This window comes from Lactuca virosa, chromosome 5, assembly GCF_052849685.1.
Source record: "Lactuca virosa cultivar CGN04683 chromosome 5, Lactuca_virosa_CGN04683_v6, whole genome shotgun sequence".
NCBI classification, from domain to species: domain Eukaryota; kingdom Viridiplantae; phylum Streptophyta; class Magnoliopsida; order Asterales; family Asteraceae; genus Lactuca; species Lactuca virosa.
The window spans coordinates 179,428,056-179,455,483 of NC_136430.1; the positions used below are offsets into that span (position 1 = coordinate 179,428,056).

At 31.6% G+C, this 27,428-nt stretch overlaps 1 protein-coding gene across 2 annotated transcripts; it reads left to right on the forward strand.

The window, feature by feature from the left end:
- The first annotated feature begins 5,549 nt into the window (after positions 1-5,549).
- Positions 5,550-11,207, forward strand: LOC145111240 (benzoate carboxyl methyltransferase-like). Of its 2 annotated transcripts, XM_079047538.1 has the most exons (4): positions 5,550-5,749; positions 7,154-7,564; positions 10,397-10,651; positions 10,739-11,207. In XM_079047538.1, the coding sequence occupies exons 1-4, from the start codon at positions 5,579-5,581 to the stop codon at positions 11,105-11,107; spliced, it is 1,206 nt and encodes a 401-aa protein (XP_078903664.1). In that variant the 5' UTR covers positions 5,550-5,578; the 3' UTR covers positions 11,108-11,207. The 2 variants fall into 2 exon arrangements, with proteins under 2 accessions (XP_078903664.1, XP_078903665.1); XM_079047539.1 differs by lacking the exon at positions 7,154-7,564.
- The last annotated feature ends 16,221 nt before the right edge of the window (positions 11,208-27,428 follow it).

The window sequence follows — 27,428 nt, forward strand, 5'->3', positions numbered from 1 at the left end:
AACAAAACATTCATTTATTAGAGAGGATATGATTTTATTATTATATATTTTTTGTTTGGTTTCTCAACCTTACGACACACTAGTTCAATAAACTAAGTGTATATATATATATATATATATATATATATATATATATATATATATATATATATATATATATATATATAGTGTTCCTTTTCATCATATTTTAGTTAAAATAAATATATACTAAAGTCCTAATATTTTCAACGATTTGATAAGAAAATCCTAAACTTTATTTTTTTGGACAGTAAAGTCCTAACTACAAGCAAGTTTGACACAATTACCTTTTTTTGCCGGATAGTCGGTAATTAGGACTTTACTTTAAAAGAATAAATTTATTACTTTCTTATAAAATCGTTGAAAATATTGGGACTTTAGTGTATGGTCTTGGCTTCCCTAGAAAAAAATAATTTTATCAGCTTCGTGAGACTCAATCTGTAGCCCAAGAACTTTTAGTTGTGATATTCGTCGCAACACTACTATTTTTCTTACCATCATCATCTTACCCTGCTACAATCAGGAAACATATGCAAGAGAGAGAGAGAGAGAGAGAGAGAGAGAGAAGACTTGTAAATCTTTTTTCTTAATTCGCCGCCAAATCTTGAACTGAAAAGAGATGACAGATTATACAAACACAAACAGCACACGCCTTGTTAAAAGGGTGTGAATGTGGAGAAGGGTTAAGAAGGGTAGTTTCATCTTTTTCGGTATCTTAGTTCTTCATTTTTAGGAATGTAAAAAGCCAACACAATCCTGATTCTTTTTTTCTTTCTTGATTATCTCCATTTTTTTTCAATGTCAGTTTTTTTAGATTAAAAGAAACTATTTAACAATAAGCAAACATTAAAGATTTCAATAGGATCAAGCTGATCAGAACAGGTTCCAATAACTCTAATGCTTAAAGACTATCATACCATTAAATTCTTAACCAAAAAAAGGAAAATATACACTAAAGTCCCAATATTTTCATCGATTTAACAAAACGTCCTAAACTTTATTTTTTGACAGTAAAATCCTAATTAACGGTTTGACAAGAAAGTCCTAAACTTTATTTTTTTGATAGTAAAGTCCTAATTACCGGCTAACTGGCAAAAAAAGATAAGTGTGTCAAAAACTACCGGTAGTTAGGACTTTTGTGACATCCCCAAATTCACGGTCATTTTAAAAATTTTATTTATGCTTATTTGAAAATCAGAGTATTTATTTTAAAGAATAATATTGCGGAATTTGTTCCTAGAAAAAATATGATAAATACGTTATCAAAACATTTCCGAAGAAATGTATTTTATTCATTTTTAAAACATTGGGATGTCATTGTCAATACAGAAACATAAGCATAAACAGACCTTACATTCATTAACAATAGTAATTTACATCTCCTTTAATCTCTCAGTGTAATGTAGCTTCATATTGATACCTGTGATACAAATAAACTGAGTGGGTCAGGTTGGGAAACCTGGTGAGTACATAGGGTTTTTAACCCACAATAATAAAGTTATTATATTTTATCATCAAACAATTAACCCAATTACCCATCCTCATTATCTTTTTTATTTCTTAAGGATCTACCCTAAGAATCATCTATCATTCATTCCTAAGGATTTTCCTAAGGAATAGGCACGAAGTCCATCGCTGCCAGGGTTTATACAACAGACACTAAGTCCATAGTTGCCAGGGTACTAAGTCCATAGCTACCAATGTTGATCTATACGGTACTAAATCCATAGCTACCAACGTACATATATAAGGCACTAAGTCCATAGTTGTCAGGGTTTTTAGAGTACACCGGGTGAACATATCGTTCACAACCTACAGATTGCGAGCCTGCTAGTGTTCCACCGGACCGTCTAGAATGGTCCGTGGTTGTCATCTATACCTTGCTAGATGACGGGGCCAATGCATGGGTCAACGCTTCTCATTACTTGTCACCTCTCACCCTCATCTCGTGATCTATATATATTATCTTTCATCTCTCATCATTTAACTACCCATGTTCTACCCAACATATTTGTAGATATAAAATACATATACACAGTTTAGATCTGAAAAAAGAAGTTTAAATCTTTCATCCAGCACAGATCTCAAGATATAAAATACATATATAGTTTAGATTTGAAAAAAAAAAGTTTAAATCTTTCATCCAACACAGATCTCAAGATATAAAATAAATATACAGTTTAGATCTTAAAAAAAAAAGAAATTTAAATCTTTCATCCAACATAGATCTCAAGATATACATATAATATGCACACATATCACGTATATTAAATAAAATACTTCATATCTATGTGTAAGATGAAAGTAACTATACATTCACTTGATATGGTGGTGATTCTAACTGGAACAACGCTTCGCTTCGACGAAACCAGGTGGTTTGCTTGAAAACCGGGTTCTGCGGGGGCAAAGTTTTTGAACCGAAAAACTCTTTTTATCGGAGCCTCCGGGCACTCCGGGGCTTTCTTCAAGTGCTAGGGAAGTTTTCAAGGCTTTTGGGGGTGTTTTGGGAGGTTTGGAGAGTGGGTAGAGAGAGAAAGAGATGGCTAATGGTGTGAAAAATGAAGGAACTCTCGGGTGGTATTTATAGGCTGAAAAAAGTGATGAACTCGACGAGTTCTAGCCCAACTCGTCGAGTTTTTGGCCCCTAAACTCGTCGAGTTTCTAGTCAACTCGTCGAGTTGGTGCCACGTTTCTTCATCAAGTGGGGAGAAAGCAATGGCTCAGATTGCGTCACGTCACCCACTTCGCTGCAACACCCTTCCGACTTCTAAATCCTGTAACATTCGTATACGAGCTCCGTTTTCGACGTTCTTTATATCCACGCGTAGGTATTGACAAGATCTACAACTCTCCTTTTGACTCCATTGGCTCATTCTCGCTCGATTTTAAATTTAACAGTATGAGAAGATTACACTTTTAACAACCGTGTGAAACTCATAACTTCTACATACAAACTCCGTTTTCGATTGTCTTTTTATCGTTGAACTCCTATTAATGAGATATTCAATTCTTATTTAGGTTGTGTCGGCTAAAAATCGATCGATCTAAAATTCGAACTCCGGGCTGCACACTATTATGTCAAATCTTAGAAAATTCATAACTTCCTGATATAAAGTCAGATTTGGACGTTCTTTTTATGCACACTCTCGGTTTAACGTATACTACGAATTTTGTTTAGATCTCTAAGGCTAAAAAACACTTTATCGTAAACTCACTTTTTACGTCACACTACGCCGTGCCGGTTTTATCGTGAAACTTCGACAGGTCATAACTTCTTCGTTATAACTCGGATTACGGCGTTCTTTATATATACGGAACCCTTGAGACATATGCTATAAATTGGTTAAAGTTATTTACTCTAAATAATCTTCTATGAAAAAGTTATTATTAATGTTCATTGTCTCTAAATTGACTAGCCCGAATCTGCGGGTGTTACAACTTTACTGTCGAAAAAATAAAATTTATGACTTTCTTACCAAATTGTTGAAATATTAAGATTTTAGTGTATATATCTCTTTAATTAATTAACCAATATTTATGCATATTTTTCATTAATTTTATTTTTTTGTTAAAATTAGTTGACAGTCTCGTCCTTTTGGGACACGTTTTTTTGTTGGTTAAAAACTGGTTTCTTTTTTTATCAGATTTAATTGACATTAACTATCAAATTATGTTATAAATTAGGGTAAATAGTACAAAAGACACTAAGTTTACAAAAATTCTAATTTGACACTTTTTTTTGTCTCAAATTTGACAATGTGTTTTCCAATTTTTACAATTCTGACCACTTGACCGGTCAACCCGGTTATCTGCTGATGTGGCATGATGACATGTCAATTTTGCTGACATGACATCCTGATGTGTTAAAATTGAATTTTTTTTCCCATAAAAGACACTAAGGTTTCATTTTTTTTTTTCGATTTTGACGTTAAGTTTAATTTTTTTCTTTCAATTTTGACATTATGTTTTTCTATTCCAAATTGAAAATCATTTTTTCTAATTTTGTTCAATGTTGACAATTTTTCATTTGAAATTGTATAAATATTTTTCTTAATACATTTCAAACTATATAAATATTTTTTTTTTCATTTAGATACCATATTTTTATATAAATACAAGGGTTTATTTATTTATTTATTTATTTACATTCAACCCATAAGTTATGTATAAATTTGTATTAGTTATATAAAAAACATATTTTATATTAAATATGCAACTTTAAAATGATTTGAAGGTTTAGAGGTGTGTATCCGATCAATACCCAGATGTCAGGTTTGCAACCCGTAAAATTTTTACATATTATTCGAAGTTTATGGTTAGTTTGGTTTTTGTGATATACGTAATGCATATTTATGCATAACATTATGCTTTAAATGTAAAAAAAAAACAAAAACAAAAAAAACATTTTTTGTATAAAGATATGGTTTTTAAGCGAAAAAAATGTATTTATACGGTTTATAATGTAATAAAAAAATATATTTATACGGTTTCAAATGAAAATGACAACATTAGACAAAATCGGAAAAAATGATGTTCGATTTGGAACAAAAAACAGAGTGTTAAAATTGAAATAAAAGAATTAAACTTAGTATCAAAATCGAAAAAAATAAAAACTTAGTGTCTTTTGTGGAAAAAAAAAATCAATTTTAACATGTTAGCATGTCATGTCATCATGTCACATCAGCAGGTATTCGGGTTGACCGGTTAAGTGGTCAGAATTATAAAAAATTGAAAAACATAATATTAAATTTGAGGAAAAAAAACACAATATCAAATTAGAATTTTAATGTAAACTTAATATTTTTTTGTATAATTTATTTAAAAAATATTGCTGAAAATAATGAATTTAAATATGATTTTCTATTATATTTTGCACAAAATATCTAGGCCTGTGGGTTGTCCTTGAAGGTACTATGCGTTATTGGACCACAAATTTGTCATTTAGCGTCGGCATGATGTGGCGCTGCTTGTTATACTACGAGCCAAATTTAAGTGGGTGAAATTTTTTGAGCAACCATTTGTGGTGACAGAGAAAAGCTAACTTCTCGTTTCTGCTGATCATGAGATGATTCTATTATTATTGAGCAACCGTTAATTTTATTAATAAAATGACAATTGTATTTTTTTTGTTGCATTTAATTTGATTATAATTACATTTAATTTCATGGTAATTAACCGAAGGGTATTTTAGTGAAAATGATTTATTTTTAAAAGTAGAGGATTATTTTAAAACAAATCAAAAATAAAACATAAACTAATAATATGGACCGTAGAAATAATAAACAATGGAGTGTCAAGGGATATTCCTGCCTCGAATCTGCAAACTGAATGTTACCGGCTACTTAATTAATTCGTTACAGATTAATTTGAGCATCTCTGTACACAATAATGTTGTAAAGCTACACGATTAAACTAACAGCGGTAAAATGGCTGATGGGAATAGTCATTTACTTTAGGGAACTGGAAATAAAAGACTAGAATGGCTTTTAATTGAAGTCACATATTCCATGTCTTTCTAGAATAATGTGAGACTGTTGTAAACAGTGAAAAACGTGTTAAAATGCTCAAGATGTCTTATTCCCTTTTGGGAGAGGCCTATTTAAAGCAATCAAACGAAGTAGAGGCATCTGCAAAACACATGCAAGAAAAGATAGCCATGGAAGCAAAAAGCATCCTACACATGAACAACGGCAATGGGGAATCAAGCTATGCCAGCAACTCGACTGTTGCAGTATATCTCTTACTATTTTTGTCATGATTAGTTGCACATATTAAAAAAAATGGTTGTTTTAAATCCTACTTCTCTCCCTAATCATATATATATATATATATATATATATATATATATATATATATATATATATATATATATATATATATATATATATATATATATATATATATATATGCACATCCTATCTAATAAATAAAAAACTTTTTGCCACATTTCCTGTTTTTTTTATTTAGACACATGATATTTTCTAAAATTTTTAAATTTTCTATTTTCTACTTGTGATTTTATCATTTTATTGTATTTTTTATTTTATTAAATTAAAATTCCACATTTAATATGTAACGTAATATATATGTAAGGTATTTATTAGAAATGATTTATATATGTACGTAATGTATTCAATACATTAAAGCCTCTTTAATTTTAATAATTCAAAAAATTTCTCAATTTTCTTATAAATTCAACTTTTCAAATTGTTAAAATATCATATCTAATTTTTTTTAAATAAACTCATGTAATACATGAGTCTCACACCTACTGTATTAATATGGAAAGACAATACTTAAATCTTCCGGTTATATTTGACTTTCACAACTTAACTTATTTTATTAGTTTTTTTAGGTTGTGTTTGTAAAGCCAAAAAAACCATTACATTAAACGATTTTTGGAAATTCTTTTAATTTTTCCCTTTAAAATAAAATGCATATATACACTGCCGAAAAAAAAGACCGTCACCAAGATTTGTAGTTTAATTTGTGCTAGTTTACGTGAATATCTTTCTATATAAAGCTCTTAAATTTTTTATTTTTGTATTTTTTGTGCTTCTTTGCTTGGATTTTTTTATTTTTTATTTTTCTCAAATTTGTAAGATAACATGTTGAAAGCAAAAAAAATCATTTAAACATATTTATGGACTTTCAATCTGATTAAATCTTATATATATATTCATGAAGGCTAAATAATTTGATTTTTTTATCAATTTGAAGATTTAAGAAATTTTATTTAAACATAAATAATATGAATATAATATGAGATGCAAGATATTTATGATAATATTATGAATATAATATGAGGTACAAGTAATTTTACATAAACTCAATATAAATATTCTGAGAATTATTAGTTAATACTTACCGTAACATAATAAAATATATTATATATCTGTTTTATAATACTGAATAACAATTGCACATGCTTTTTTTTTTAATTTTATATTTTCTCAAAACTTTATTAGCTAGTTTTATCCTTCGTTATTTTTTTATTAGTTAGGTTATCATCTAGCTAGCACATAGATTTTTAGCCATCATTTAGTTTTTCAGCTAACATTTATCTTTTATCTACGTTTCCAATCATAGTCTTATACATGAGTGTGTGATGCTATGTTGATATATTTTTTTCTAGGAAAGTGCAATGCGGAAAGCTCTGCCAATTTTAAATAATACAATCAAGGAAATGGCTAGTCGTGACATCATCTTCATACATTGTTTCAAAATGGCAGATCTAGGATGCTCCTCAAGCACAAATTCACTACTTGTTGCATCTAATGTTATCAATATAATTCATGGCCTATGCGAAGAAAAAAATCGTAGAACACCTCAATTTGAATTGTACTTAAATGACCTTTTCGAAAACGATTTCAATACCCTTTTCAAAATGTTACCAAAATTTTATTCGGACCTTAAGAAAGAGAATGGAGAACACTTTGGCCATTGTTTTGTTTCAGCTACTCCTGGTTCATTCTATGGTAGATTATTTCCAAGCAAAAGTTTGCACCTTGTTCGTTCGACTTACGGTGTTCATTGGCTTTCCGAGGTTTGCATAATATCCACCTTTATAATCCTAACAATTTTGACATACACACACACACACACACACACACATATATATATATATATATATATATATATATATATATAGACACACACACACGCGCACGATACCATAAAAATTTTGAAAGACAAAGAGACGTGTTTTGACCATACATTTTCATGTGTCAAAACATTTAAAAATAATATGAAATAAACGAAAAAAATGATATTCAACCAAAAAATATAAAAATAAAATAAAACTATTAAAAAATAAAATAAAACAAAACTATTAAAAAAATCAATGCCTTATTTAATATTATATATATCGAAAACTCTGTGTAGAATATTAGTCATGAAAATATATTATGTTTTAAAATATGTAGAATATTACATATGATATATTGAAAGAATAAGATTATACATAAATGATGTTAGAATATATAAAATATTATACATAGATGAAGAATTTTGAGACAAATAGATGTGTCCCTAATCGTACATTTTTAGGTGTCAAAAAAATTTAAAAATAATACAAAATAGATTATTTATATTTTTCGAAACATTTTAGTAATAAAAAAGTTAAATATTAAATAAACAAACGATTTTTTTTAAATCAATAGCCATGAGTAAAAATATAGGATATTACATACATATGTGTAGAATATTACTTACAAAAATATTTCACGTGTTAAAATATATAGAATATTATATACATATATTTTTATGAGTAAATATACAAACCAAGTTAGAATATATAAAATAATAAATTAGGACAATGATTTTTGTAATTTATTCTTTTGAAATAAAATCTTTCGAATAAAATAAATAGATATATTTATTTACATTTATTTATTTTTAACTTTTGACATTCGAGGCTTGTCGATAACACCTTTGTCCATAATCACCTTATTTGTTTAACAAAATCTCAATATTCTCTCTCTCTCTCTCTCTCTCTCTCTCTCTATATATATATATATATATATATATATATATATATATATATATAAACAAGGTCAAAATAAGAAAATAAAATTTGGTAAAAAGGTAATAAATTTTTTATATAAATATTTTTTAACATACAAACGAAATAAATCATTAGATGATTCAAAAATAAAATGATTTACAATAAATTTTTTTCAAAAGTAAAAATTTTGTGTTGAAAGGTAATAAATTTTTGGTAGGAAGGTAATAAATTTTTTATATACTTATTTTTTTTGTATACAAATGAAGTGAATCATTAGATGATTCAAAAGTAAAATAATTTACAAGAAATATTTTTTCAAAAAAACACATTCGTAATTCATTTTTAAGTAAATTAAGAATAATTCACATTTATGACAATTTTAGTAAATATTAACAAAATCATCGTAAAAATGAATCATCAAAATATTTTTCGGGATTTTTTTTTTGAATCATGTTATTTTTTATTCGTTTAAAAATTCAATTGTTTTGTTCTCCGAAAAATTATGCCGAAAAAAATTTCTTACATTCCTACAAAAAACATTTCTTACCATATATATATATATATATATATATATATATATATATATATATATATATATATATATATATATATATATTACAAAAAGTACATCATTTATATGTAATTAAACCTAATACTAATACAAGAGGCAAAGGGTATAGATTGAGATTTGTGTCTTTGTTTTTTAAATCCTCTTTAATTTCATTTTTGTTTTAGTCATTAATATTATAGTTAATTTTTTTAATTATTTGATAAATCTACAAACCAAACAAAATATTCATCTCATCTCAACCAAATACATAATAGATTCAAATTGGTTTCAATTTCAATTCGTTTGATAGATTTTATTCCTTCCAATATTATTTTGCAACTAAACAACATAAAATGTTCGTATTAATAGAGTATATTTTTCAATTTAGACATTCATCAATGACCATATTGACATGTGTTGGTTTGTAGAAATTGTCATTTGTTTGTAAAGATCAGTTTGTGTGTATTTATAGACTTCTTTTTTAGGGTTTAAGTCATTTTTAGTCATTTAATTTTTTGACTTTTTGATAGTTTGGTTATTTAACTCATTTTAAGTTTTAAAAAGTCACTAGATTTTTGGTTTTTTGCTTATTTAGTCACCTAACTTTTCGTTTGATCACTTAGTTTTTGGTTTTGTGCTCATTTCGTTATCTAACTTTTAAAAATTGTGTTCATTTAGTTATGTACCTTTTAAAATTGTGCTAGTTTTATAACTTTATTTTAAAAGTTTAATATCTAAATGAGCACAAAGCCAAAAATTAAGGGACTAAATGAGCACAAGCCAAAAGTTAAGTGAACAAACCTAAAATTAGATAATTAAATAAGTAGAAAACCAAAAGTTAAATGACCAAATTTTTTTATTTTTATTTACAACCATTCGATTGTCACTTCAACCAATAAAGTATAATACTATATTTGCAACCGAATTGTTCTGAATTGTAGGTACAGATTATTAAACTTAAAGCATATATACATTCTCAATGTTCTCTTTATGATGGGTTTTCATTAGTATTTATTTAAATTATTACATGGCATTGTCGTTACTAAAACTACCAATATTTTTTTACCACCAAGGAAATCAGAAATGAAATACGTAAGATCGATTAGCCTTTACAATAATTTCCCATTCTAAATTAAAAAATCCATTTATAATCCATATAAAGTTGTTCGAAGAAATACGGTTGCATACATTTGTTTGTAGGTTTCGTATCCAACTGACCAATTAAGATCATTTTTAGGTTATCTGATGCACTTACATGTATTTTATTCAAACTACTTTGAATATTGAGTTATAATTAATCACCTTAATGCCTGATACGATAGGTTCCTGTTGGCGTTGAAAACAACACATTCAATATATACATTGCCAAATCAAGTCCACCAAATGTGCTTAAAGCATATCAAAATCAATTTGATACTGACTTTAGAACCTTTTTACAACTGCGATCTGAAGAAGTAATAAAGGGTGGATGCATGGTATTAACAATTCTTGGCCGGAGTATTAATGATCCAACCAGTGATGATTGTTGCAGTTTTTGGGAGTTACTAGCACAATCACTTGTGGATATGCTCAAAGAGGTATAGCTTTCTTAAATGCACTAATGAGTTATTTAGATTTGTAATTCAGTAATTAACTATTAGTATTTGCTTAAACAAACACTTCAGGGTTTCATCCAGGAATCAGAATTGAACTCATTTAATGTGCCATATTATAGTCCATGTGAGGATGAAGTTAGGAATGTCGTACATAATGAAGGATCATTTTTCCTTGATAACTTGAGTGTTTTTCAAATCAACTGGGATCCACATGACACAGATTATACAAATATAAAAGATTTTGAGGAGACCAGCCACATCCATGGCAAAACCACTGCAAAAATCATGAGAGCTGTTATGGAACCACTGTTGACATCTCATTTTGGAAATTCCATAATTGATGTCCTGTTTGAGAAGTATGAAAATCGTGTGGCACTACATCTTGAAAACAAAAAACCAAGGCACTTTAATATAGTCATTTCATTGTCTAGAAAATAACATTATTTATTTGGTCATTTCAACTTTTCTTATTGTAATCTATTAAAAATAAGCATAATCCACCTTCTTCGAAATTATATTTACCTTGATCATGTTGCCATCGTATGCTGTAATGGGAAAATGACGGTGTACAGTAATGTTGTAATAAGTAACTAGTGAAGCAATAACTATCTTAAAACCAATTTGTTTAATTAAGGTTAAAATGTGATGTGGTTATAACCATACTGATTGACGAGTGTTTAACACGACGACCTGCTGGCGTCGAAACTGATGTGACATTTGTCACCCCTTGGCTTATCTGCCGGACTGTAGCTAACAGTTGGGATGTGGGATTGTCAGTCCCGTATAGATCTATACACACAATGCCCGCTCTCCCTCCAGGAGACTCTGGTTACAAAATGCGACATAACAAGTATATTGCTATTCCGTGAAGTAGTGGTTTCACATTAATGTTATCTTATTCTTGTAAAAGGATGTATGTTCCTTTCTGTTCTTGTTATTGTATGTTCCTTTCTGTTCTTGTTATTGTATGTTTGAATTGACTCATGTATGAACTGACTCATGTAAGAACTAACTCATGTAATAACCAACTCATGTAATAACTAACTCATGTAAGTACTGATTCATGTAAGTTTCATTGTTCTAGAAATAGTAAGTAGTAATCCTTTAAACGATACCTATTATAGTTTACTAGTATGTTTATTTTGTAATTGACTTGTAGAAAAGACTCAATTGCTTAGCGTGTACAATTGAGTTAAGTATAACTTTAAAGATAAGATTTAATATTCATTTATGCATTTAACATGTATAATTATGAGTTAATCGACAGTCGGACTAGTGTATCCTACCCTAAGCCCACAACCAAACAAGGAACATGAGTCAAGGTCATTAATATTAGTCCTAAGTCCATTAAAGCATACTTATACTTAAATATATAAAGGAATATGGTTTGAAATTAAAAGAGTTTAAAAGCAGTTTGAAAGTAATTTTAGAAACAGTTTGAATAAGCTTTTGAAAATGATGATTAACAGTATTTTGAAAACAGTATCTGTCTAATGTTTTGTAAGTTGTTCAAATGTATATAATAATAAAACATAGTAATCGTGTTCAACTTGTATTCCCCTAAAGAGCATTTAAAACAGTAAAAAGGTTGATTGTAGGGGTATGAACTCACCTGTTAGTGAGTGATTGAAATGAGAGATAAATATAGGATGCTTGAGATCACAAATGAAGTCCCGAAGCACAAATGGATCCTATTAGGCATATAATCACATATATAGGCATACAATTAGTGTTTATAACAACTAACATGTAAGGGAAAACACCTTAGGAACTAGGAAACACTTTCAATGAAGTGTTAAAATCATAAATGATTGGTTGAAAGGTGTTCACGGCCAAACTCTAGGAGTTCACGGCCTTAAGAGGGTTCACGACCCAAGATTCTATGAAGGGTTCACGGCCGTGAACCCTTGAAGATCTTGAATGTGACAACCCGAAATTTTTTTACTTTTAAAGCCCAGTCAATCAACCCAGCTGAGTGTCAGACTCATTGGAAATGAGTTCTAGCTCGCTTTAAGGTCATTCTAAGGAGTTTTAGCCTAGTACACTTAAGGAATGAGTGTTAGAATGTACCTGCTAGTGACACTGTGCAAGAAATCAAACCTTAACCTCATCAAAATGAGTTCATGGCCACAAGGCAATGAGTTTACGGCTGTAAACTCATGTGGCCGTAAACTCAAGTGTATATATATGGTCCTTGGCCATTTTTCTCATTCTTTCCTTTCCTTGGCTGATTTTCTTCAAATCCTCTCAAGTATCATCAAGATTTCCGTCCTAGATCTTCAAAAGATATCTTCAAGTTTCACCAAGAACACCAAGAACACACACTAGTGTTCTTGGCCAAAACCGACCATTTCAAGCTTCTAGATTGTAAGTACTCTTCCCTATACTTCTTATCTAGTTAGTATCCTTGCTTAGAGACTTGAAAACATCAAGAACACAAGGACAAAAGGAGTTTACGGCCAAGCCATCTCCCAAGGCCGTAAACCCCTTTAAGGTTGCCATTTTGGCCATAAACCCTCCTTGATGCAAAGCTAGTGACCTAGGACCCTTCATGGATGAGATTAGGACCTTAAACTACTCTCAAGTGCATGCATCCTTACACGCATACCTGTTTGAATCACCCACATCAGGTGAGTTCATACCCCGTAATGAATCTTTTAAACTGCTTTAAATGCTTTTAAGGGGGGGGGGGGAATACAAGTTGAACACAATGATAATTGTGTAATTGTTTGTTATAAACATCTTCCAAAGGGTTGCTTATGTCTTTTATAAGTGATCAAAACATTTCAAAAACTCTTTTAAAGTTATGTTACTTCATAGTTTAGCAAAACTCCGTTTTTAAAGTACAAGCATAACTTAGTAGATAAATGAGTCTTTTCAACAACAGTTCAAGTAAAAAATTAGTAAACTATAATGGGTATAGTTTAGAGATTCAGTTCATACTAGATACAATACATGATAACAGAACGAACATACTATGATGAGAAACAAACAGAACAAACATATTAAGTTGCTATAGCATGGAACTACTACAGGATCTAATTATACCAATGAATCACTAACTCATTGTTCTAAACAAAAGGTGATAGTTATATTGGGTATACATGATCATATAACTTTAATGTGAATTACACGGCGTAGCAACTGGTTTGCTAAAAAGTCGCGTTTGGTTCCCTTAATCTCTAGACAGGGAGAGCATATAGTAGGGGTACTAGCCTTCACATTTTGACCAGTATAAAATAAACATGTTTTAAGGTCATCAGTACATCCGTATGTCATTTTACAAACGACAAACAGAACAGTCGAGTCTAGTACATTCAGTAGAAAGGGGCCATAATGCTAACCTTATGATTCCTTAATGTATACATCAAAGGATATATATATAACAATAGGATCCGACAGATAATAGGATGTGTGCTCTCTGCTTCATTTCCTGTTCCTTGTTTGGTTGTGGGCTTGGAACGGATTCACCCAATCTATTATCTATTCGATTTTAGATATATATATATATATATATATATATATATATATATATATATATATATATGTTCAGTATACATTAAGTCATCATAAGGGTACCAGGTATGGGTCAAGTCATAGGACACAAAGTCAATGCACAGTTTTCTAGTACAAAACATACTTTCCAAATCAGAACTTTTGGTATACAAAACTAGAAACTTCCCAGTAAAGGGTTTAATCCATTTTATTAAACCAGTATAAACTTAAAGGACTTTAAGTGATTAACTCTATAATACCTTAGTTTATACATCATGGTTATATATCATTAATACCCAACAGGTAGTTGGATGTGTGCTTTCCGCCTTACTTCCTGTTCCTTGTTTGGTTGTGGGCTTAGGGCAGATTCACCCAATTAACTATCTATTCGATATTAGATCATATATAGCCAATATAAACTAAGTGATTATAAAAGTAATCACTGTGGTCACCATTTTATTATAAGAAATAAGGGTTTTCTTAAAGAATCTTTTCATTTAATATAAAGGAACTATTACAATTAACTCCATGAGTAACAAGTGAATACGCCAGGGTTATATACAACAATGATCTAACAAACAATGGGATGTGTGCTATCCACCTTATTTCCTGTTCCTTGTTTGGTTGTGGGCTTAGGCAGATGCGCACAGTCGATTGTTTGTTTACTCTGAGTCTTATATAACTTGTATCCATTTAGTACTCATAGAAAGGGGTGTAAAGTCATTTTTACTTATCTTTCATTAAAGTAGGAAATATAGGATTTTCTAGAGGAACAGGAGAACTTTTCTAAACAGAACTTACAACTTACTACATCTTTCAAATACATTTTACAACAACATTTTACAACTTACTTACATCACTAAAATCTTATGAACTCACCAGCTTAATTGCTGATCAACTATTTCAAATAACTTGTATTCTCAGGAGACTAATAGACATGTACTCGTGATGGGAATTCAGAAGATGGAGCATAATAGCTTCAAGTCTTGTTTTGTTATTTGCCTATGAATTCTATGTTTTGTGAACACACACATTGTAAACACTTTCTTTCTAATGAAATGGTTGTTTATTACTTTCTTACTATAATGCATATCTTGTGATACTAAACATGACGTCCTCCACCCCCGAACGTTTCCGACGTTCCAGTTTTGGGGTGTGACATTGAAGATGATGATGAAAGTGATGAATCAATGGTGTAATCAAAGGAGGTTTCAAGCATAAACAAGAATAGGGATGAGATGCTTACGTTTTGGAGTGAAAAGTGAGCCTTCACTTGATGATACTTGAGAGAGAATGGGTAGTTCACGGCTGGAGCTTGGAGAAATGAATAAAAAATGAAGCAATCTCATGTATATATATATATATATATATATATATATATATATATATATATATATATATATATATATATATATATATGGGAGAGATCACGGCCAAAAGAGTATTCACGACTGTGAACAGGGTTTGCGGCTGTGAACCTCATATGTTGGGTTTTCTGGTTTGGGTGCAGCCTTCTGATCTCGAGCTAATACCTCATAACACTCAATCCTTAAGTGTACAAGGATTAAAAACCTATGTATGACCTTTAACATAGCTAGAAGATAGCAGAAACAAAGCTAAACTTTTGATGGATTTGGTTGACTTACAAGATAGGAATTTCGGGTTGTCACAGCTTATTCCAACTGACTTCTGAAGAAAAGGCAAGTTGAGGAGAAGGCAGAAAGCTTAGAGGTAGGAGCCATCCGACGAGGAGACATAAGCAAACAAGGTAGTAGAAGAAGCTGAGGTAAGAGCTCTAGTTTGATGTCAGCGACTGTTTTATTATTTAGGATGAGAAAAAAACAAATCAAAGGAATATGAAGCATAATGAAGACACATTCGACGACTATTAGAGAAGATTGCCGAAGATGGAGGGTGGCAGCTACGGGTTGTGGTCAAAAGTAAGGTTTTAACCTACAACTCTGATACCATGTAAGATAAGAGATTTCTTGATTGATAAATAGTGAGGTTAAACCGCATATAAATAGGGATACATAAAAGACCTAATCTGAACCTTAAAGGGATTGAGCCTAAACCCTAATCACTAATAATCCAGAACAATAAGTTTTCGTGTTCTATATTTTCTGGACGTGTTGACACATAGATAAAAAACTTAGTTGCTTATTTTTTCTACATGATTATTTAAATTAATGCACGGAAGTTCTAAATTTACGTCGAATATGTCGAAACATTGACAACTTTGAATTTATACCAACATATAAATAATAATAAGCACGTAAAAATTAGTTTTTTTACGTGATCCGACTCCTTCATAAAACATGTACCTAAAATTAAGCAAAAAAACATAAAACAATTACGTGGAAACATAGACAAATGCGAATATAATACATTTTTTTAAGTGAACGAACATAATTTATTATATGTGACCCGAATCATATGTACGAAACTTATAAAAAAATTAAGCACAAAAACGTAAAAAAAAAGTTATTTCGAAACGTAGACAATGTCGAATTTAAACCGACATGTGCATATAAAAATACGTTTTTTCAATAAAAAAATAATAATTAATGAACAAAATTTCTAAATTCACATCGAAACATTGACTACTTTTAATTTATACCAAAACATATATAAAATAACAACGTAAAAAAATAGTTTTTATTTTTTTTTATTTTTTTTTATTTTTAATTTTAACAAACAAAAGGTATTAATCAAAATTTAATTCTATATATTACAGGGGATAAACATGAAAGTTTAAAAATTGAGGGGTAAAAATAACATTTTATAAGTTTAAAATGAATGGTCAAAATGACATTTTAAAAACTAATATGATGGAAAAGCTAAAAACTCATAAATATAAAATATTGGCAAAATTATATAAATGACCCCTATGGTTTACCCATAATCATAACTCAGTCTCTCCTATTTAAAAAGAACAAATTACTCTCACACCAATGGACAAAAAGTAACAGTGTTAACAAAACGGACCATTCACATAAGTTTTGAAAACCACAAAGACCATGTTCGTCAAAAAATTTAGCAATGATTGAGTTTGTGACCTTTAGTCAACCACATAAACTATTTATGTAATTTTGTCTTTATTTAACTTTATTTGAAACTAAATGTGAGACCCGTGTACTATACGAGTTGTTTAAAAAATTGAACCGTTGACAATTTGTAAATAATTGTTATGAATCATAAATTTTGCAAAATATTTTTTAATAGAAAATTAGATATCATATTGTTAAGTTTACAGTCATTTTCTAAAATTAATATTTTTAATCTATTTAAGCTTAACTTGGACAATACAACATACACAACTGACATGAGTGAATATTGGTTGCATAAAAAACAACACCACCTTTGATTGCGACTGTCCTTGACTCATGTTTATTGTCATCACAAAACATATAGCCAGTAAAAATTGTCTTATTTGAAATGTGAAAAGAACTCTTTTATCTGAGTGCGTCAAAGACATTCTTGGAATAAACATATGGTTTCCTATGATACTTCTCGAAATCATCTTTGTTTCTATAACATCGTTACCCAATGCCATATCTCGTAGCCTATTTATTTTTTTATTCATGCTTATTTTTTAATGTTTCGACATAACTTTTATCAATACAATCATCAGTACGTCGAAGCTTAAAAAAACACACATACATAAAATAAAAATGAAAACATAAAAAAAAATTACGTCCAGACGTAGACGACCTTGAATTCATTTCAACACGTACATAAAAAAAACAAATAAGTTTTTTGTAAAATTAACAATTTACAACGAAACGTTGACAACCTTGAATTTACACCGACACATACATAAAATTAAGCACGGAAAAATTAGTATTTTTAAGTTAACGAATGAAAATAATTAGGGTTAATGTCACTAGAACCCAAAGAACTATTGATTTTTGATTTAAAAGGTCCTTGATGTATTTTTTTAGTAGTCTAAGTCATTAAACTATAACCTGTTAGTTATACCAATGATCTATCTTTTACCCGGTTTTACCGGTTCCCAGCAATGAAACAGTTTAGAAAAAGATTGGGAATTTTTATTAAAAGTTTATTATTTTTCACAATTTTATGATGTTTTTAAGGAATTAAATGTTGGAAAAATAGTTAAACATATTTAAAAATCATGAAAAATTACAAGAGGGTTCTAAATTATAGTTAAACTGAAATGTAAAGTTTGGAAATTTTTAGAACTGATTTGATTTAGTTTTGGATTTTTAGCTTGTAAAGCCCTTCCAAAAGTGCTAAAATGCATTTCAAACAATAACACAAAATGAGATTTGTCACTTGCAAATGTTAATAAGTCAATTGGTATATGGAAATCTAAATTTTCAGAAAAGTATTTGCAACTTTTACAAAACCTAACTTTGACACAATATTGGCATAATTCTATTGTAGAAGTTAAGTATACTAGTATTAGATTTTGATTAGAGACTCATTAGTGTGTAACATCGTTGTAGGAATCGGTAGTGGTACAAGTGGAACTTAGTTCAACACAACATTTGTATCATCTCAAAGCATTGTGAGTATTCACGACTCCCCTATTTTCGGTTTTTAAATGTTTTGGGGTGGAAAAGCATGTCCAAAACTGTTTATTGTTTGTTGTATTTATTTGACTTGTATCAAACGTGGTTGCTATATTTTGTTGTGTATGTGTATTCTATTGTTAATTCATGAGGCCTTATTGCATTTAAGTCCCTGGAATCAGTTCACACAACTCATTAACTCATTTGAGCCCATGGTCATGATGGATAGTGCTATTAGGAGGTAGACAACTCCTTACTCGCACGATTCGCTTGAGTGCATTTTACCATATTTCTCCCTATGTTAGCGATAGAAATAGCATTCAAGAGGGCATTCGGTCTTAGGCTTGGGTTGTGAACTCATAATTTGATCACTATGCACATACAAACTTTGTTTCTCTTGTTGATAACAGACTTTGTTTCTCTTGTTGATAACGGACTTTGTTTCTCAGTATAGCAACAAACTTTTATTACTGGAAACTTATTTACTTGTCTTCACAATGAACTTGTTTGCTCCTTGTAGCAATGAATTTGATTTCTCATTATAGCAATGAAACTTGTTTACTCGTTTTATCAACGAACTTTATTTCCCATGAGGATATGAACGTTACATCTCATTTGGGCAACGTACTTTATTTCTCATGATGACAACGAAATTTGTTTATGCAAACTTATATACTCATTTTAGCAATGAGCTTCTATTCATGAAAATTTATTTACTTATTTTAGCAATGAACATTCGTTTATGGAAATTGTTATCAATCTTTTGATTTTCATGACTTCAAACTATATTATGTTATAAACCTTTGAGTACTCACCAACTATTTTGGTAGTTGACCGCTCATTTTACATGCTTTTTCAGGAACTCGTCTATAAGATGGCACATAGGGACACATCACTTTTAGGAGCATTTGCATGTGTTGTTTTTCAATTGCATTGTAATTTCTTTTAAAATATGTTCAAATATATTGTAAATTGTAATGCTTTTAATACTATGGTTTGTGTTGTCTTTTAACTTTTGCTATGAGACCCTTTATACTGTTGCGCCTTGTGTTTCTTCTTTGGCGGGGTGTGACATTTGGCCAAAATAATCCACACTCAAGAACTTTCTCAAAGTTCGATTAGGCCCGAAGTGTCCCCCACAAGCAAATTCGTGACAAAATTCCAAAATGGATTGATGCTCTTGTTGGGGCACACATCTCCTAATGATTTGATTGGGACAATGTTTCCATAAATAAGGTTCATCCCACACATTGTATTTTACATCACTTTTCAATTTTTCTTTTTGGGCACACGTGAATGAGTCAGGATACCTTTTGTTGACCAAAAAGTTAACTATATCGGCATACCAAGGAATAGATTGAGTAAGGGAAAAGATATTCTCATCCGGAAACTCGTCCCCGCAATGGGAAAGGAGTTTCATTTGATGTAATTCGGCTTAGATGGTCGGCAACAAGGTTTTCACATTTGCACTTGTCCCGATTTCCAAATCAAATTCTTGCAATAGTAAGATCCACTGGATGAGTCTTGGGTTTGCATATTTCTTGTCATCAAGTACTTGAGAGCTGCATGATCCGAATACATTATGACTTTGGTACCAAATAGATATTGCCTAAACTTCTCCAAAGAAAACACCATGGCTAATAGCTCATTCTCAATGGTGGAGTAGTTGCTTTGAGCATTGTCTATTGTTCTTGAAGCATAATAGATCACATGGGAGGTTCTTCCATTCTTTTGACCAAAACGGGCGCCTATAGCATAGTTTCTTGCATCACACATGATCTCAAAGGGGAGATCCCAATTTGGTGCTTGTATGATGGGGGCGGATGTAAGCAACTCCTTGAGCTTGTCAAAAGCCTCTTTGCATGCCTCATTGAACTCGAAATCAACTTCCTTTTGCAAAAGTTGGCACATTGGTCTTGTTATCTTCGAAAAGTCTTTGATGAACCTTCAGTAGAAACCCATATGACCTAAAAAAGAACGAACTTCCCGAACACAAGTGGAGTAAGGTAAGCTTTGAATAACATCAAGTTTAGCCTTATCTACCTCGATTCCTTTCTTTGACATAATGTGACCCAAAATAAGACCTTAACTCACCATAAAATGACATTTTTCAAAATTCAAAACTAAATTTGTGTTAATGCATCTTTTCAAAATCTTTGTGAGTTTGGTCAAACACTCTTGAAAGGAGTTTCCATATAGCGTAAAATCATCCATAAAAACTTCAATTATGTTTTCAACATATTCTAAGAAAATACTAACCATACAACGTTAGAAAGTGTTCAGGGCATTGCACAATCCAATGTCATTCTCCGGTATGCAAAAGTGCCAAATGGACATGTAAAGGTTGTCTTTTCGTGGTCTTCCGGTGCCACTGGGATTTGGTGAAAACCAGAATACCCGTCTAGATAACAGTAATGAGATTTCCTGGCCAACCTTTCTAACATTTTATCAATGAAAGTTAATGGGAAATGTTCTTCTCTTGTGCTTTTGTTGAGTTTTTGGTAGTCAATACATACTCTCCACCCGTTTTGCACACGGGTGGGGACCATAATACCTTTGTTGTTCTCGACCACTGTGATTCCCGTCTTCTTTGGTACCACTTGTACCGAGCTTACCCATAGGCTGATTCAATCTTCTTTGTGCATCTCGACTTAGCTTGCATTCCTCCTCCATCAAAATATTATGTATACAAGTGGAAGGGCTCAATCCATGGATATACACAATTGTCCAACCCATGGCTTCTTTGTGTTCCTTCAACGCCTTGAGGAGTTTCTTTTTTTCGAATTTGGTTAGGTGAGTGGAAATGATAATCGGAAGAGTCTCATTCTGTCCCAAGTATGCATACTTCAAGTGTTGAGGTAGGACCTTCAATTCCAATTTCAGTGTTCAACAATGGAAGGTGGCAACTAAAGGGTTTTGAGCACTATAACAACCTTAAGGTGCTCATGCAACCCTAGATGCTTTGGATCTAAGTTTTCTCTGATTATACATGCAATTTGTTTTCCAAAGCATTCATCATAACTAGCATACAAAGCATAGGTAATTGAACAACACAACTAGTTAGATAACTTACCTCTTGTTGTAGCTTGTTAACTTGAACCTTTAAGAGCCTAGCACCTCAAATGTGATGCCTGAAATGCTTCACAAAACACCACCAAGAATGGAGGACTTGAGAGAGAATATCTTGCACACAAAATCGGCTATGACTCTTCTAAAGAACACGTGGGGCTGATTTTGGTGACTTAGGGACTACTTTTATAGTGTGGCAAAACTAGGGTTACATTTATGCAAACCCTAATTCACCATGACCTTTCATATTACTTAGGCTACATGGCTTAAACCTCCATGGATTATCTATGGACTACTATATTGGTTTAGCCCATCCTAAATAACCATTGGCCCACACTATAAGAATCATTGATTTACTTAATCAGTCCCCGTATATTTAATTAGTCTCTTTTGATCACTAAATTAATTCCAAATTAATTCTTGAACAATACTAATTAAATAATATGATTTCATATTAATATATTATACTTATAACATATTAATAAATCACAAGTAACCTCTTTCTCAAATGTCCATCCTATCAGATTGTTCTGGTGAAATGCAACGCAAATGGACCATGCTAATTTCGGGTCAAGTGCATACCAATTATAGTTATGGACTTAGACACCTTATCCAATAGTCTCCCACTTGGATAAGTCTAATAACTATAGTTACAAGTACGACTTCAGGAACCGACTAGCAATCGTAGCTCTTAAAAGCCTCTATCGAACTTTGACACACCATTTTAGATAAGGGATCATATAATCCTCTGTTCTTCAAGATATCAGCCAGATAAATACATGGAACAATGTCATACTTATTCTCCAGCATTTTGTTTCCTGATTTCCTATTTCTTTGACAAAGAACTTAATTGAACACATCAATTGAGTCCTGACCGGGCCCGTCACATAAGTCAAAACAAAATCATCGAGGGGCCCAAGATATCGCTTTTAGTCCTACAATAATTAAAAGGAACATATAAACTTTGACATTATATGCTTGTACTAACTATTCGTTAAATCATACACAACAGTGCGTTTTTAACATCAAGTTACTGATGCATTTTCACACTATCAATGTACAACCAACTTATAGTGAAAAACTCATATATCTTGGTTTGAAGACTTATATGATATTATCGTCTCATGATCACTCGTGATAAATTCCATGAAGTGATTCAAGTTAGTGTGGGTTTAATCCAATACTCAGACCTTATGAGCACTCATGAATGTTGTAGCAAACTTTTTGCTATGTCTAAACACTCCAAACATCTACAAGCCATATTCATGACAATCTTGCCTCAATACCTACTTCCAAAGTATGATCGAATGTGGACAGTTTGAATAATCTTATTATTCTGGAAGTCAAAACATGCAAAATGAAACAATAGTAAACAATTGACACAAGATAGTAACTTTACTCATAAATAAAACACCTTTATTTAATCATCAAATGTCAATTACATTTTATCTATTACAAGTTTCTAAATAGCTATCTAATCATTAAAACTAATATCATCCTTCATCCTGATGCTCCTCGCATGTTGAAAATGCTTAACCCTACTCAGTCCCTTTGTCAGGGGATCTGCTGGGTTCTCATACGATGATACCCTCTTTACCACGAGGAGTCCTTCTTTTATCCGATGTCCTATGAAGTGATATTTTATGTCGATGTGTCTGGATCTGCCATGATCCCTTGGCTCCTTCGTTAAGGCAACCACACTCTCTGTTGGATTAGTGTCTAAGTCCATAACTATAATTGGTATGTACTTGACCCGATTTGGCATGGTCCATTTGGGTTGCATGTCATCGGAACAATTGGATAGACAAAATGAGAAAAAGGATACTTATGATTTATATTAATATATTATAAGTTCTAATATATTAATATGAAATCATATTATTTAATTAGTATTGATCAATAATTAATTTAGAATTAATTTAGTGATCAAAAGGAACTAATTAAGTATGGACTCTTATATATATATATATATATATATATATATATATATATATATATATATATATATATATATATATATATATAGGATGGGCCAAGCTCATTTAGGTTAGGCTAAGCTTTCATGGATAGTCCATGGAGTCTTTAAACCATGGATCCTATGGAAATGAAAGGTCATGGGTATTAGGGTTTACATGAATGTAAGCCCAATACTTCACACTATATAAAGACTTCTATGGTTCATAAAATGTGGGCTAAGCACTATTGTATAGTACACAAGAAGGCAAAACCGATTTGGTGCAAGTATCCTTATTCTCAAGTTATTCCAAGGGTTCTTGGTGTTGTGTGAACCATTTGAGGTGCAACACTTGGGGCACTAGGCTCTTAAAGGTTCAAGACTTCAAGCCCCATCAAAAGGTATGTCATCTACTAGATTCTTGTAGTGTAGTTGCTGTACATTATGCTAGTTAGTATGAAACCTTGGAATATTGAATATTTGCATGTATAATAGAGAAAACATAGATCCAAGGTTTATAGGGTTGCATGTACACCATAGGAGTGTTAGAATGCTCAAAACCCATCACTCTCGCTGTCACAGAAAATCTCCATAGGCTCCTTTACAGCTAGTACAACTCCAAGATCTCCGATGAAGTTCTTCAGCCATATCTTCTCCTTTGACGCTTCACTTTCTGCTATGTACTCTCATTCGCACGTTGAATCAGCCACAGTCTCCTGTTTGGAACTTTTCCAAGTTATTGCTCCTCCATTCAGGGTAAATACCCAGCCCGCCTGAGAGCGGAAATTATCTCTGTCGGTCTGAAAGCTGGCGTTACTATACCCCATCACTCTTAAGTCATCACTCCCACCGAGGGTAAGGACCCAATCCTTAGTCCTGCGTAGGTACTTAAGAATGTTCTTTAGCGTAGACCAGTGACCTTTACCATGATTCTGTTCATATATGCTGACCATTCTCAATGCAATGGCCACATCAGGGCGAGTACAAGTCATAGTATACATGATCGAGCCAACCGCGGAAACATATGGCACTCGACTCATCTCAGCTATCTCGACTGAAAAATCAACGAGTTCTTGCCAAAAACTCGATGAGTTCATGAGTTAAAGCATGAAATCGACGAGTTCCTTATAGAACTCGACGAGTTGGCCTTCCAGTTTGCGGATTTTCGATGTTTTTGGCTGAAATTGGACTAGAATCATTACCCTAAGCTGTTTTTTGAACTTATAAACCTGTTTTTGATGTGGTAATGATTATGGTAAACCAATTTCAAGGTTATTATCAAAATTTCAAGTTTATGTGTGTTTATGTAATTCTTGAAATTGTTGATATGATTGTTCATACACTTATGAGTTATGGTAGATCATAGGAATTATTTGCAAGTTGTTGTTAGTTAATTCTTGATCTAAATGTGTTTTAATGGAGTCCATAATTTGTCCTCAAGTTATGGATTACCAAAAGTCATTTCTTTTAAAGATCCATTAAAAAGCCATAGGTTACATAATTGAAGAGTCTTTTCTCATAAATAGTTTTATGGACTCCATAACCTGTCCTCAAGTTATGGATGTTCAAGAGTCATTAAAAGTTTTAAAAACCTTAAATAAATTCATAACTTCTGAAAATCAAAAGGTTTTTGAATTGTTCAAAACGTTCCCTCAAGTTTTGGAATTTGTAAAGTTTCCCCTCATGAATACTCTAATTCCAAGTTAAACCCTTATAATTTTAAAAGTTAAAATTCAATCCTTATACTATTATAATATTAATAGTTAATAATTATATATATATGTATAAGAACAAAGTCAGTCTTACCGTTAGTAGGCCTCATTCACGAAGCCGGTCTATAAGGGGGTATAAGGTTACTGCGTATAAAATGGCAGTTTAATGTGTGTCCACTCTCACCCACCGCTTCCTTGACTGGTGGAGGGTCGTTAGCCGAACGGGTTTGACAGGACTCCAATTCTCCCTTCATTATAAGTATAATGATAAATATAAAGTAACTAAACCTTTTATCAATTACCAATCTTAGTTACTTTAGGAAAATGTGAATTTGGTGTTAACCCATGAAATTACACTTTGCACTTTGCTTAAGTCGTTAGTGGAGCGCGTGTGGTTAACCGGCACATCGATCAGGTGATAAAAATTAAGAGTACCAAGTATATTTGCATGTTTATTCACACCTTGTTTTGTGATCCTCGGCATCCCAGTCACAATACTTGAGAGGGCACAATCGAGATTGAAACATGCCAGTGAAAAGTTCAATGAATTTCAAAAGATCTAGGAGTTTCAAATCCAATTAAAACCTAATAAATTATTTCGTTTTTCATGGTGGAAATTGGTGAATCGTCATTCGCCTACCTTCAAATATTTTATAGCTTGGATTACGGCATCCCTCTTCCATGTTATAAAATATTGTGTTGGCTCCTAGCCTTAATATTTCATATTGGGTGTTCTATTAAGGACTTAAATCAACTAACTTGAATTTCTCCCATTGTAGATGTCTGGTTCAGACAACTATGATCTTCCCAAATCTCTTGGAACAAGCTTTCCTACTGAAGATGATGTCCCACGATTGAATCATGGAAATCATACTTCTCTTCCTCCACCTCCTCCAATTATTCTCCCGGACCCACAAGCTCGTAGACTTGAAAACTTCAAGATCACTCAAGCCCTGTTTGCAATGAAACATAAAGATGGAAGACCTGTGTGCACTCATGTCTTAGGAATGAAGTCACACATTGACAGGTTGAGAATGTTGGGTGTCGTTGTCCCAAGGAAGTTGGCTATTGACTGGGTTCTTCAGTCACTTCCTGAGTCATATAGTGAGTTCATTAAGAACTATTATGTGACAGATCACGACATGACCCTAATAGATCTATCTTATTTGCTTACTGCTGCTGATTCATAAATGATTTGGCGTAATGGTCAAGAAAATATGGGTGGAAGGTCTATTTCTCTAACTTCCATGGACGTTGACAATGGTAACAATGGAAGTCTAGAAAAGCTTTCTCTTCCCAATGGAAAGGGATCGGCCTTGGTCAACCCAGTTGACAAAAGGTAAAGGGAAAGGCTAAGTCTGTGATAGCCCCGTGTACCATTCCCAAAGAGTCTATATCTTTTCATTTTCGAGAGAAGGGGCATTGGTTGTGAAGCTACCCTGGCTACTTGAAAGATCTGAGAGAAGGAAGAATCAAAAAGCTTGACTCTTCTTCAGGTAAGTCCACTATCTAACTTTGTTAAGTTCCTAATTGATGATTCTTAATACAAAATGTGACCCGGTTACATTTTGATGTTTGGCAGGATCAAGCAAAGGGAAGGAAACTTAAAGGAAGAGTATGCTGAATCTGATCGCAAAGATGGATTTCAATCGCATGGTTCAAAGATCGGATTCTTGAGCTACTACTTAGGAGTTATGATAGATTGCTAGAAAATATGTAATAGCATTGTTTTCATTTAAAGTTGCATTGTAAGAAAAAAGTTTTTTGTCGGCATTTTATAAATAAATAAAATTTTGTTTTATTTTATTATATCTCCTTGCAATGGGATTTATGAAAAATTCATGTCTGTATGTTTCTAGCAATATTGGAAATATGAATTTGATTCTTTCTTTTATGGTAGTGTCTAAATTTACCAAATAAGGAAAGATTCTCATCACCCAAGTTTCAATTGGACAGAAACTTGGAATCATGCAAGTCGTATGATGAATGAG